The sequence below is a fragment of the Emydura macquarii genome, unplaced genomic scaffold (assembly GCF_026122565.2).
Source record: "Emydura macquarii macquarii isolate MOO-44397 ecotype Brisbane River unplaced genomic scaffold, CSIRO-AGI_Emac_v2 contig_131, whole genome shotgun sequence".
Taxonomy (NCBI): domain Eukaryota; kingdom Metazoa; phylum Chordata; order Testudines; family Chelidae; genus Emydura; species Emydura macquarii.
The window spans coordinates 37,611-51,802 of record NW_027130268.1 but is presented as its reverse complement, the minus strand read 5'-3'; the positions used below and the strand labels follow the sequence as shown (position 1 = coordinate 51,802).

Here is a 14,192-nt window from a genome sequence, read left to right as displayed (position 1 = left end):
CAACTGCTGATGGTATACTCTATCCAGTTCTGAGGTTCACAGTTCAAGAAGAGTGCTGCTAAATTGGAGAGGATTCAGAGAAGAACCAAGGATTAAAAAATGTGTGTTATAGCGATAGACTTAAAGAGTTCGAGCTATTTACCTTAACAAAAAGCAGGTCAAGGGGTAACTTGATTACTGCCTGTAAGTATCTACATGGGGAACAAATACTTAATTATGGGCTGGCTCTTCAGCCTACCAGAGAATGGTCTAACATGATCCAATAGCTGGAAGTTGAAGGTAGACAAATTCAGACTGGATATACATACATTTTCAATAGAGAGTAATTTGATCCTTGGGAAAAAGTCTCCATCAAGGACAATTTTAATATCCATATTGATGTTTTTTCTAAAAGACATGTTCTAGGGGACAAAGTTGGAAGATCAGATACTGGGCTAGATGGACCATTGGTCTGACCCAGATGATCACAGTGGTCCCTTTTGGCCCTATAATCTATTAATCTAACTCTAACCTTGGAGTAACTCCACTGGCCTCCTTAATTCTAACCTAACCCTGGCATAAATCCGTTGACTTCCTGACCACCTCTGTCGGAAGACATTCCATTTCAGCTAGCAATTTTTGCAGGACTGGGATTAGCCCCCCTTCATTTTCCTGAATACTGCCTTGACTTCCTTATTCCTCAGCGTGTAGATGACTGGATTCAGCATCGGGGTGACCACGTTACAAAAGATCTGAGTGGAGGTAGCCAGCACATTGCTCAGGGATGGCTGGGTGTAGAGGAGGGCACAGGACCCAAAGAAGAAGCATACCACTGTCAGGTGCGATGCACAAGTGGAAACCGCTTTCCGACGGCGCTCAGCACTGCGCATTCTCACGATGGAGGCAGCAATCCTGACGTAGGACATGAGGATGAGGAGGAAGCAGGTCATGGGCACCAGGCCAATATTGGTGAAGCTCACGGTCTTGATGACGTACGTGTCCACGCAGGTGAAGATGTCATAGAAGTAATAGTCCACCACATTGGGACCGCAGTAGGGCAGGGTGAAGGTGAGGCTGGTGAGAATGGTGGCGTGAAAGGAGCTGGTGACCCAGGTGCTGGCAGCCAGGATGGCGCACACCCTCCAGTTCATGATGATCAGGTAGCGCAGTGGGTGGCAGATGGCCACGTACCTGTCAAAGGCCATGACGGTGTAGAGCAGGCACTCGGTGCAGCCTAGGAACTGGTAGAAGAAGACCTGGGACATGCACCCTCCCAGCGAGATGGTTCTACTCTTGGCCCAGAGACTGACCAGCAATTTAGGGGTGCTGATGGAGGCGAATCCAAGGTCCACCATGGAGAGATTGCAAAGGAAGAAGTACATGGGAGTGTGCAGGCAGGAGTCAGCGAGGATGGCTGATGAGATGAGCAAGTTGCCCAGCAGGGTGCAGAGGTAGAAAGCTAAGAAGCTGATGAAGAGGATGGTCTTCTGGCCTTTGGTGTTGGTGATCCCTAAGAGAATGAATTCTGACAACACAGTGCTATTCTCCATTTCCATGCGAGACAGGGTCATCCTGGAGGTATAGAGAGAATGCAGCCAGATTAGCAATCTCAATAAATCATGATTTGTTTATTCCTTTGTACCCCACAAGTTTTACTCTCAAAGGGTAAACCTTTCTAACCCGCATACGTTTGGTGGAAGTGAGTGGAGAATCAGGACTCATATTTGGTCAATTCTACTCAATTCTATTTTCCTTTCTTCTTTTCTATTCAACTATCTTCTATTCTATTCAGTTCTTATAGCTCATCCATCATCGCGGTATCAGAGAGCCAAAGAAAAATTAATAAAAGGAAAGCAAAATATCATGAATTGGAACATGAATTTAGCTGAATCCTAAGTACCTTCCCAGAGAGAGTGCAAGACCAAAGAAACCTCCAAAATACTTCAGTATGATAATGCAAAATTTCTCCTCTTTGTGTGGAGAGAGAGAGAGAGAATTTCATAGAGTTTAAGGCCCCAAGGGTCTATTAGATAATCTAGTCTGACCTCCTGTACATTACAGGCCATTAAATATACCCCGCACTGAAGCCAACAATTTCACTTAAACCAAAGCACTTCTTCAGACGTCCAAAGACTAAACAGTTGTGACTCAGGCAGAGAACAGGAGAGGCCCAGGCATCACCAATGCCTGACACAGTGAGATATACTTGGCTGATCCCAGCAGGTGACACAACCCCCCATGCTGCAGAAGAAGGTGGAAAAAACCCCAAGGTCCCTGCAAATCTAACCTGGTGGAAAATTTCTTACTGACTCCCAAATCTGGTGATCAGTTTGACCGGGAGCATGTGAGCAAGTACCAACCAGTCAAGCATCTAAGACTGAGAATGTTCTGTACCAGCTCAGAGCTCCAGTCTACCCGAGCTGCTACATAGATTTGGAGAGACAGAGAGAGAGAGAATGGGAGATAGAAATGGAGAGAGAGAGAGTCAAAGAGACAGAGCGAAGGGGAGGAAATAGACTAGAAGGCTACTCCAGAACCTTACACTCGGTGCCTTAGCCAAGAGTCACACAGTCACCGTGCAGTGGAAGTCTTTAGCCCTTTCTCCCCAGTTTGCAGACATTGAAGCAGATCCTACATACCCAAAGAGGCTGAGATCTGTTCATTATTCTGACTTGGAGGAGATGCTCCCTCTTAATGACAGTGCAACTGTTGCACACAAGACCTGCGTATCATTGACACAGCCACCGCAGTGACTCCAGAATCATCCATGATCTCCAGCTGCAGGAGCATTTATGTTGCTCTCCGGCCTGGCCCTTGGGAGTTTAGCCCTTGGGCAACTCCCCTCTCCCAGTCTGAGACCTGAGAGAAGGGAGCAATTAACTAGCAATTTGCATCAGCTGTTTTCCAGTTAGTAGATGGGGATAATGGGCCACCTGATTAGAGGAAGGTGTGAAGTGTCGTGGAAAAGATCACACAGCTTCTCTTTTTGGGTCAAATCGAGCAGAGCTTTATTCTGATAGACACACACACAGAGCTATGGCCATAGGGGAGCCCTGGACAGCACAGGGTTTCTGTGCTGCTGTCAGGAGTCTCCGTACAGGTTTGAATGCTGATGGCTTATATAGGATAGCTCTTCACATACTGATCGCATAGTGGAGTTTTCCATTGCAAAACAAGTCTAATGGCTACTTCCTTATCTCTTACATCAGTCTAACGGCTACCCCCTTATCTGTTACAAGAATAGCTAGGAGCGATTACGAGAGCAGATAGTTTCTAAAACAGCTTAAAGCGCAATCAAGAGTTTTCAATGGGTTCTTCTATCCATAGTCATGCTAACTTACATTTCCATCACTCATTTCAGTGCAAAGCCTACCAGGCCATGCTTTTGTGCTTCCACATTCCCCCCTTTGGTGCTTTGTAGCACCACATCTATAGATTCATTTGCATTAATCCATTTACCTCCTCGTCTTCTTCTTCCTTCTCTCTTAGTACTTCTGCGTACATCAATTGGACCATCTGTTTTATTTCTGTGGTCTTTATACTTTTCTGGGTTTGAGTTAGTATACATTGACAACAACAGTTGAATAACATGAACAGTACATATATTCCTATTATTATTCCAAGGAACAACCGTAACCCCTGAACAATTTTGGAGCCTAGATTTCCTAACAAATCTCCAAACCAGCTCCAAAGACTCCAGTTTTCAGTCTGGTGTAATTTGGCAGTGGCATCTTGTATCTTCTTGTTAAGGCATTATAAATTCCTTCTTCATTATCAGGGGCATAGGTACAACATTCTTTTCCACACATACCCCTCCTTTTGCTGCCAACACCATGTCTAGAGCCATTCTATTTTGTAAGACCATTTGCCTTATTTCTGAATCTTCAGTGGTGACAAATTTAAAAGCTTCAGTGGTTCCATTTGCTACCTCCTCTAATATTAATGCCACTCATCTAAGTTCTCGTATGGTTTGTCCTACACCATAGCTAGGGAAGGATATTTCTCTTTTAGACTGGTGAGAGTTATTTCTCTTTTAGACTGGTGAGAGTTTGGTGATTTAACAAGTTTGGTGATTTAACAAGTTCTCCTTGAACATGCCTTATGGCCGGATTTAAATATGCCTTATAACATCTACCAGCCCATCCCCATGGCCAATATTTATAAGCCCGAGTGCCACATACCCAATACTGTCCTAGCATAGGATTTTGAGTATAACAAGCACTTGGGGTTGTACTCCCTATGGTCATTTCACATTGATGGTCTGGTACCTCTCCTAAAGTTTTAGCTGTCGAATTTGTTCTGACTATAGCTCCACACACATAACATAGAGGAACCGAGTTGTTAGGGTTTACTACTCTAATAAATTCAGTTATATTTCGTTTTACGGAATTCCAAGTTGCATTCCAATTGTGAGGGCTTTGATCAAACGCCTCGTTTGGTGTCTCTAGGAGAACTGGTACAGGGATCCTAGGAATTCCTCCTTGAGCATGAATGGGAAGATGGGCACAAACCCAACAATTTGAAACATTAACATCTTTGGTATATTGAATTACTGTAGATAGGAAAGTATTTCCTTTAACAAAGGCTGTAAGACTAAGGGTCCATATAAGAAAGTGTTGGATTTTGTACTGCTTATACTGTAGCAGTGAGATATTGGAGACCATAGACACCCTGGGTTTCGCCTCCTGGTGAGTTCACCAACACGTTCCACTATTATGGTGCCGTACAATCTTCCAACTCGCCCTTGCCTGCTACAAATGTGGGCCCAAAGTTTTAAAACTTTGGTTTCCACACTACAATAAGCATTAACACAATCAATACCATTAAGCAAAAAGCAATTTGTCCTTGTCTCGCCTTTAAGTCCCAATAGTTGTCAAGAATAGTCCATGGATTTGTGGAGTTTTCAGGGGAAGAATTGTTGTAGATCATTGGATAGAGGTTACGTTCTGCTTCTCAAATAATATGGGTGAGGTTGTAGCACGTCTTTTTCCCTCTGACGTGGCAAATCCTCTTCCTGTGCAGGGGAGAGGTTACGAGCACTTACACCCTGCTCCTCTGACCTTATTTCTTCAGGTGCAGAGGTCCTTTTACAGTGTGAGGCATGTATCCAGGACTGGTAGCCTTGGCACTTTACAGCAGTGTTAGTGGTGAGGAGTACCTGGAATAGACACTTCCAATACGGTCCCAGGGCTGACTTTCTCTGGTGGACTTTCACGTAGACCCAATCTCCAGGTTGGAGGGAGTGGCAGAGTTCCGTTGCAGGTGTTGGAAGGACTTCTTGAACCTGTGAGTGGATAGACTTGATACACTGTATTAACATTTTACAATAGTCCAGCATCACAACATCCGTTAACTGAAAGTCAAATTCTTGTGGGTTTGGCGGAGGGGTGTGTGGCAGTCTCAGAGGTCTGGCCATAAGGATCTCATACGGAGATAGTCCATGCTTCCGGTTGACAGTGTTTCTAATATACATGAGAGCTATGGGTAGGGCATCTGGCCACTTCAGGCTAGTTTCTGCACATATTTTAGCTAATCTACTTTTCAAATCAGAATTTTTTCTTTCCACAGCTCGGCTAGACTGGGGGTGGTATGCCCTATACAGGTGTTGTGAATTCCTAAGGCTTTACACAAGTTCTGAATGACCTGTCCTGTGAAGTGGGTTCCTCTATTGCTGTCCAAAATGAGGGGCAACCCAAACCTAGGTATGAATTCTCTCAACAGTTTCTTGGCGATGGTTACTGCATCCGCTCGCTTACAAGGATATACTTCTACCCATCCTGAAAACATATCAACTATGACTAACACATATTCAAAATTACAACATTTAGGCATTTGGATGAAATCCATTTGTAAGTTCACAAAGGGTCCCCACGGAGGAGGGTGTGCTGAGGGTTTGGTCTTTTCTCTCTGGCCTATGTTATGGTCCAGACAGATAGGACAGGTTCTGCAGTACTGTTGCACTATGGAAGAAAAGTGTGGGGCAAACTAATTGCGCTGTACGGTAGCAATCATCCCCCCTTTGTTCGTGTGAGCCACTGAGTGGGTCACACGGGCAAGGTAGGGTAAAAGGACCTTGGGTGCTACCAGGCGGCCACCCGGGGAGCACCACAAGGTATCCAGGTGCAATTTGCACCCTTTTCGTAGCCAGTCCTCTTTTTCTTGTTCTGGAGCCTGATCTTGTAGTTCTGTTAACTTAGTAAGGCTTGCCAGGGGTGACTGGTCTGACGAAAAGTGAAATCTGGCGCAGGAGGGCCGGAAAGGGCCACATTCCTAGCTGCCTGATCAGCTAGGGCATTTCCACATGTGACATCATCATAAGGGGTAAGGTGGGCTTGACATTTAACAATGGCTAGGGCGGAGGGTAACTGCAGTGCCTGCAATAACGCATCAACATATTGTCCATTCCGAATGGGGGTTCCAGCCGAAGTGAGGAACTGTCGCTGCTTCCAGAGTTGACCAAAGTCATGGACGACTTCAAAGGCATAACGGGAATCAGTGTAAATGGTTGCAGATAGATTTTTTGCTAATATACATGCACGAGTAAGGGCTGTTAATTCGGCAATTTGAGCAGACAAAACATGTTGCAGATGGTGTGCTTCTAACACTTAGTGCTGAGTACATACAGCATATCCAGAGACAATGTTACCCACGCTGACTCTAAGGCAAGAACCTTCAACAAACAAAACTAAATCAGGGTTCAGCAAAGGGACATCTTGGAGATCAAGGCGGGGCGTAAGGAGATGTTCAGTAACTTACAAACAATCATGAGGATCACCGTCAGAGAGAGTTGGGAGGAGTGAGGCAGGATTTAATACGGGACGATGGGTAAGGGTGACATTTGAGGCTGAAAGAAGGAGGTTCTCATTTTTAGTTAGCCTCGAGTTGGATAAATGCTGGGTTTTGCCTTTTAAGAGTAGGGCAGCAACAGCATGTGGAATGGCCACAATCAAAGGGCATCCCAAAACTAGAGTCTCCGCCTTTTCTACTAAAAGGGCTGCTGCAGCAACTGAACAGAGACAGGGAGGGAGTCCTGCTGCTACTGGGTCCAAAGCATTGCTAAAATACGCAAGAGGACAGCTCTTGTCTCCAGGGGGTTGAGTCAGGACCCCTTGAGCAAACCCACCTTTTTCGTGACAATAAAAGTGTTGTTGTAGCCATATTGGTCTCAGGATATTAGAGAGACAAGGTGGGAGAGGTGATATCTTTTACTGGGCCAACTTCTGTTGGTGAGAGAGAGAAAAGCATTTGAGCTACACAGAGCTCTTCATGTCTGGGAAACTTACTCAGGGCAGGACTGCACTAGAAGCACAACTGCATTGCAGCTAGTCTGGTGAAGACGCTGTCTGCCGATGGGACAGCACTTAAGTCACTGTAACTTGTGTCACTCAGTTAGATCAATTTAAGCAGTGGTGTAGACCTGCCCTCAGACTTCACTGGAGGACACACAGCATTTCCTCCTATCCATGGAAGGACAGAAGGAATACATCCCATCCAATGCATATCTATCCATCCATCCATCTATCTATCCAACCATCTGTCTATCCATCTATCGTGTAGTAGATAGCAGCAATATGTGCATAAGCATGCTCAAAAATATAAACATGGATATGAGCAGGGCCCTAGTTTAGAAAAGGAGAGTGCAAAGGGTTCCCCTGGGGTACAACCTGGGACGGGGGTTCCTCTGTGCCTTCTTAATTCTCCAGGCTGGGCTGTCTCTCACAATGCTTTCCCTGTGTGAAGGAGTGAACCCCTCTGGGTGCTGTTATCACTGAGGCCAACAACCAGCTAGATCATATCAATGCTGCCTGAGCTACTCATGACTCTCACAGAGAAAGACACCAGCCAGTCCACCCCAGCTCCCTGCCTTGCGCCCCGAAGTTACACCGTCCTCCCCTTGTCAGAAACTGGACCAGTAAAGGTTTATTACCCAGTTTGCCTCTCTTTCAATGTGGAGAAAACATACACAAGCTTTTGTTAAAGCAGGACCAACCCCAACTAAATCATCCCAGCCAGTGCTTTGTAAAATTGCATCTTAAAAAACTCTAAGGATGGAGATTCCATCCTAGGTAACCCATTCCAGTGCTTCACCACCCTCCTAGTGAAAAGCTTTTTCCTAATGTCCAACCTAGACCTCCCGCCCTGCAACTTGAGACCGTTGCTCCTTGTTCTATCATCTGCCACCATTGAGAACAACCTAGTTCCATCCTCCCTGGAACCCCTTTTCAGGTACTTAAAGGCTGCTATCAAATTCCCCCTCATTCTTCTCTTCTGCAGGCTAAACAAGCCTAGTTCCCTCAGCCTCTCCTCATAAGTCTTGTGTTCTGGCCCCCTAATCATTTTTGTTGTCCTTTGCTGGACTCTTTCCAATTTGTCCACATCCTTTCTGTTGTGGGGAGCTCAAAAGTGGACCCAGTGCTCCAAATGAAACCTTTCCAGTGCTGAATAGAGGGGAATAATCACTTCCCTTGGTCTGCTGGCAATTCTCCTACTAATGCAGCCCAATATGCCGTTTGCCTTCTTGGCAGTAAGGGCACACTGTTGTCTCATATCCAGCTTCATGTCCACTGTAACCCCCAGGTTCTTTTCTGCAGAACTGGTGCCTAGCCAGTCCATCCCCAGTCTGTAGCAGTGCATGGGATTCTTCTGGCCTACGTGCAGGACTCTGCATTTGTGCTTGTTGAACCTCATCAGATTTCTTTTGGCCCAGTCCTCTAAATTGTCTAGATCATTCTGTTTCCTATCCTTGCCCTCCAGCGTGTCTACCACTCCCCCCAGCTTAGTGTCATCTGACAACTTGCTGAGAGTGCAATCTACCCCATCTTCCAGATCATTAATGAAGGTATTGTACAATATTGGTCCCAGTACCGACCTCTGGGGCACTCCACTCATTATGGCTGCCAACTAGCCATCGAATCATTGATCACTAGCCATTGAGCCCGATGATCTAGCCAGCTTTCTATCTATCGTATAGTCCATTCATCCAACCCATACTTCTTTAACTTGCTGATAAGAATATTGTGGGAGACCATATCAAAATCTTTGGTAAGGTCAAGGTATATCACATCCACTGCTTTCCCCACATCATCAGGGGGAGGTGCTTGGAGAAACCATACTTTGCGGCAGCATAGACTGGGAGTTTTCAGATGGCTCTAAGTGAGTTAGGAACCCCATGTCCACTGAAATCTAGTGGGAGCTAGATGCCTAATTCCTTTAGGTCCCTTTGAAAAGAAACTAAGATCTTTCCAGCTGAAAAGCTGGAATGTTAGGATCATGTGTCTGAGACTGACAGACGATGGGAATCTACAATACACAAACAGCACGCAGAGGTCAGCTTTGATAGACCGTGAGCTGTACAAACTCAAGACTGACATTGTCGCACTTCAGGAAACAAGACTTGCAGATGCTGATTCTCTCTAAGAGGCCAATTATGCCTTCTTTTGGCATGGTAAAAGCAGTGAAGAAAATCATCTGTGTGGTGTTGGTTTTGCTGTGAGAAGTAAGTGGGCAAAGCTCCTGGAAACACCTATTGGGAAGTCAGAGTGCATTACCTCACTTACATTTCAGACAATCATCAGCTTTGTGAACATCATTAGCCCTTATGCACCAACATCAAATCTAGCCCCGAGGAGAAGGATCTTTTTTACGACTCTTTGTATCAAGTTGTCAAAAGAATACCATCCACTGAGCAACTTTTCCTCTTTGGTGTCTTCAGTGCAAGAGTCAGCGTAGACAACAACTCACATCCAGATTGCCTAGGACATTTTGGCATTGGCAAGATGAATGAGAATAGCCAATGACTTCTTGAATTCTGCACCGAAAATCAAATGTGTATTACCAATTCATATTTCCCAGGAAAAGATTGCCACAGAGTGTCACAGCGACATCCACAATCAGGTCACTGACATCAATTAGACCTTGTGATCATCAGGAGGAAAGACCTACCCTCAGTGCAGAACACTTGTACGTTTCACAGTGCTGATTGAGACACAGACCACGCTTTGATCATTAGCAAAGTGAAGATTACAGCTAAGATTAGAGCAAAACTTCAGAGCAAGCCCAAAATCAATGCTACTAACAACAAAAACCAGAGGAAATGCCAAGAGTTTGTGAAGGCTTTTGAACTCAGCATGCATGGGAAGTCACTACCAAAGAAGGCAGAGGAATTTTGGGAATGTTTAAGAATGACAATCCATGAAACAGCTTTAGCTACATTTGGGGGAAGGAGATCATCAAAAAGGATTGATTTGAAGAAAATGAAATGGAAGAATTACCTTTTATTAACACTAAGAACACAGCCTATCTGGAACACGATAAGAAGCCAACAGAGAGCACCAAAGTGAGACTTGGACATGCAAATGCCAAGGTACAGACAGCAAGCTGATTTCATGTCAACTAAAACCTATTCCTAAGTGATTTAAACTAAACCAGAATAATCTGGTTTAAACAGAATTAAGAACATCCACCTCACTTTTTGCTTTCCTTTAACTGTATCAATTTAAATTCACAGCTTGAGTTATACTGCGGGAGGCTGAAATGGGGGAGGCTGTAAAGTATGGTCTTCTCTGGTTTTACTGGGGCATTACGGGGAGGGCTGGGAGATGCTTACTGCACGCTCTAACACCTGCACTGAAGAGGAGAAGGGGTGGGGAGGTGGGGTGGAAATCCCTTCCTGACCCCTGCCGATGGCCATCTGAAACCCTGAAGCATGAGCTTTAGGAATGTGGAACTTTTACTGCCCCCACCATCACAAACAACCACCTCCTACAATCCCACTTGGACATTTCTCCACCTCGCTCTTTAAGTTGCTCACCCACCGCTCTGACTGGGAGGCTCTAGCAGAACCTTCCTGCTCTGATGGTCAGAAACCTCCTGCTAATTTCCTGCCAGAATTGGTGCATGGCCCAGTTAGCGGCGGGGGCAGGGAGGTGCGGGTGGCAGAAGAGCGCAGCAGCTGGGGAAGAATTGCAGCGAGAGGCAGTTGTGTGTGAAAACCCACCTGGCTGTGAGAATTCAGCCGCCTCCCTCCGTCTCTGCTATAAAGGGAGCTGGACGAGAGGGGGCTGATATCTGCTCTCTGAGCTGCTGGGTCCCTGGGACATGGTCTCTGTGTGTGTAGGAGCAGCCAGATCTGGATTTGATGCCTGAATGATCTTGGGTCACCCAGGGGAGTGCCAGGGAGAGCCCCCCCTACTCACACACAGTCTCCCATGTTGCCCTTCCCACAAGCACAGCCCCACCTGCAAAAGCAGGACTTGGTGGACATCAAGATGAGGCCACATTGAAAACTACAGTACCAGCCCGCAGGGCACAAGGGGAATCCCAGCCAGGGGCTGGCAGTGCTAAGGCCGTGCTCTGTCTTCTAGGAGGTGCGGGGCTCTGTGGCTCTCTTCACCCTCTGAGCAGGGTCCATTCCTCCCAGCAGGCAGCAGCAGGGACACACCCCGCCCCTTGGCGCCAGGTGAGCCACCTCTGTGGCTGTCACCCTGCTGCCCCACCCCAGAGCTGGCTGCATCTCACCTCTGCTGTGCACATGGGGTTGAAGGGAGAAATGCTTTGTGAACTCAGGCCAAGTGTAGACAATGTACCGTGGGGGGATGATGTGCTTCTCCTCTGCCAAGCTAAGGGAAGGGCAAAACCCTGTCTAGGCAAAACCATTGTGTGGGTCCTGTACTCAGCCAGCCCCTCGTTAAACATTCTTATTAATGAACTAGAAGGTCGCACACTTCTCTGAGTCTGCAGAAGAAGGCCCAGAGATTCTGGCTTTGAGATCAACTTGTTATTTTATGTAAAGAAGTCAGACCACAGAAGGAGACAGTAATTCGAGTGCACCAATTGCAGTTTTATTTGACTAGGAAAGGAGAGAAATGGGGACAGTGCCAGCTTCTGATACCAGTTTGGTGTTAGCCTTAAACCCTATCCATAGCCCTAACCCATAACCAGCTGGGATTTAAGCAGGAGTTCATCTTTAAACCTTGAATGGGGCCAATCTGATGTTTAAAGTGAAGAATGGGCTGAAGTGGCTTGTAGGATCAGGTCCTTTGCACAGAATACTCAAAGTGAGGGTTAAATTCACAATCACAGGTGTTTGCACCACATCGTCCAAATTACGTGTAAATTCTCACAGATCTATTGACGTCAATAGAGCCAGGACAAATTAAAGCAGTTGAGAATTGGCCCCTTGATTTTTCAGGAACCTGAGTGTGATACTTCCATTTATTTAGAGAAGCAAACCAGAGCATATTTAAAATGTATCCAGTGTAAACAGCTCAAAGTTCAAACACCGAGTCCTTATGATGAGCTCTTTGTAAATGAGCGATGGAGTAAGATATAGTCATCAAAAACCCTTGTTAAATAATATTTAATAAGGAGTACTTATAAGAAAATCAAGATCTAAACGTAGACAATCATGAACAGGAAAAGAAGCACAAAAATTTGCATAGAATAATTGTTATCTAGCTACCCAGCTAACATAATCCACAGTCAAATAGAAATCTATCATTATGAGGTTGAGTGTTAGGACAAGGAATGGTCCGATCTGCCCGTGTCTCTTTCTAATCACGTGCTTTCTCTATCATATATGTAATGTACACAGCCATGCACAAAGATGGTATCCTAATACTACTAACAGACCAACCTCTGAGAGCCTTTCTCAGCTTGGAAGTGAGTAGATCGACTCGCGATGGTGTATGGAATAACAGATCAGAGAGTGTGATGGAACTTTTCCACCTTTACCCAGGCTAGAACAAAATGACCCCAGTCAAGTAACTTACACCAGGGTTTAGGTCTTTACTGAGTGCAGAGACTCTGGGCTAGAACCTCATCAGTGTTAAATTGATGATTGCAGTGGGTCTAGTCTACGTGGGTGGTAATCTAGATGAGTTGGGAAATCAGACCCTTACATCTCCATCACACTCACTTTCTCCAGGGAGCTCTCAGCCAAATCTGGATGATTTGTGTATATAGGCTATTGGCCAAATCCTAATCACTTTGAAGTGAGGGGCTAAACCCCAGTGACTTCCATGGAATCCAGATTTGGTCTCATTACACCGAGTGGTGGAGTCTCCATCCTAAGAGGTTTTGAAGGCCTGGCTTGAAAAAGCCTTGACTGCGATGATTTAGTTGGGGTTGATCCTGCTTTGAGCAGGGGGTAGGAGTAGAAGACCTCCTGAGGTCTCTTCCAAATCTCATCTTCTATGATTCCATGACTCTATGAGTTAGAGTTTCTTTAGAAAACACTGGGAAAAGTTTCACTTCAAAGCAGTCTTCCCACCATAGTCAAATTGACACAGCTTTTACAAAGAGAATGTTGGTGAAGTAAAATCTTTTATTGGCCCAGTTTCTCTAGATGAGAGAGACGAGCTTTTGAGCCACACAGAGCTGGTAGGGTCTGGGAAAGAAGAGATCTGTGTAGCTCGAAAGCTAATCTCTCTTCTCAGCAGAAATTGTTTCAATAAAAGATATTACCTCACCCACCTTGTCACTCCAATATCCTGGGACTGAGGGAGATTCAATGAATATGGAAAAGCTGTATGCAGTGTGAGTTAAAATAATAAATAGACACCGCCTGAGTTTCTTTGTCCCTCAACACGTCATCAATAACTCAATAATATCCCAACAGTATAATCATTTCACGAGGAATTTGCACCCTTTTATCATTATGGGGAGAAAACCTACAACTCCCTCAGAAAACCCCATTAAAGAGAAGACATATGGGCACCCTCAAGAGAAGTCAAATATTGAAAATCCTGTTTAACCAAACACTCACCATCTCTCCAGGCCTTCCCCCTTCCAAACCCACCTGGAACACAGATACAAAGAAAACTAACAAACAACTAAGGAAAGATAAACTAAAACTGTGACTAACGAACAAAAAACACAAAGAACAAATGTGCTCATATCTCTGTCAGAGATTTTATCCTTAAAATTTAGAAGAGCCACAGACCACACAAAGGATTTCACTATGGTTAGTGTGAGCAAGGAGATCAGATACTATGGTAATGGGTAGCGGTACATGATAGATAGATAGATAGATTCCAGTCTTAATTGCATTAACATAAACCTATAGTAATTACTTTTTTTCTTGAGTTAAGTTTTCCTGGATTTTTACTAGTGTTAAAACCCAATACTTCATAAACAGATTGCACAGTATGCGCTGATGGAGTCAATAATGTCATCAGATGATTATATTTATAAAGAAACACCGAAGGAAATTG

The 14,192-nt window shown here is 45.1% G+C and overlaps 1 protein-coding gene across 1 annotated transcript; it reads right to left on the bottom strand.

Moving 5' to 3' along the window:
* Positions 1–632: 632 nt before the first annotated feature.
* LOC137150290 (olfactory receptor 10D3-like) lies at positions 633–1,535 on the bottom strand. The gene has a single exon (XM_067544119.1). It carries the CDS (start codon positions 1,533–1,535, stop codon positions 633–635), a length of 903 nt encoding a protein of 300 aa, XP_067400220.1.
* Positions 1,536–14,192: the final 12,657 nt, after the last annotated feature.

Excerpts from the sequence above, each read along its gene's own strand:
- LOC137150290 (XM_067544119.1), bottom strand. The coding sequence starts at position 1,535 with ATGGAAATGGAGAATAGCACTGTGTTGTCAGAATTCATTCTCTTAGGG.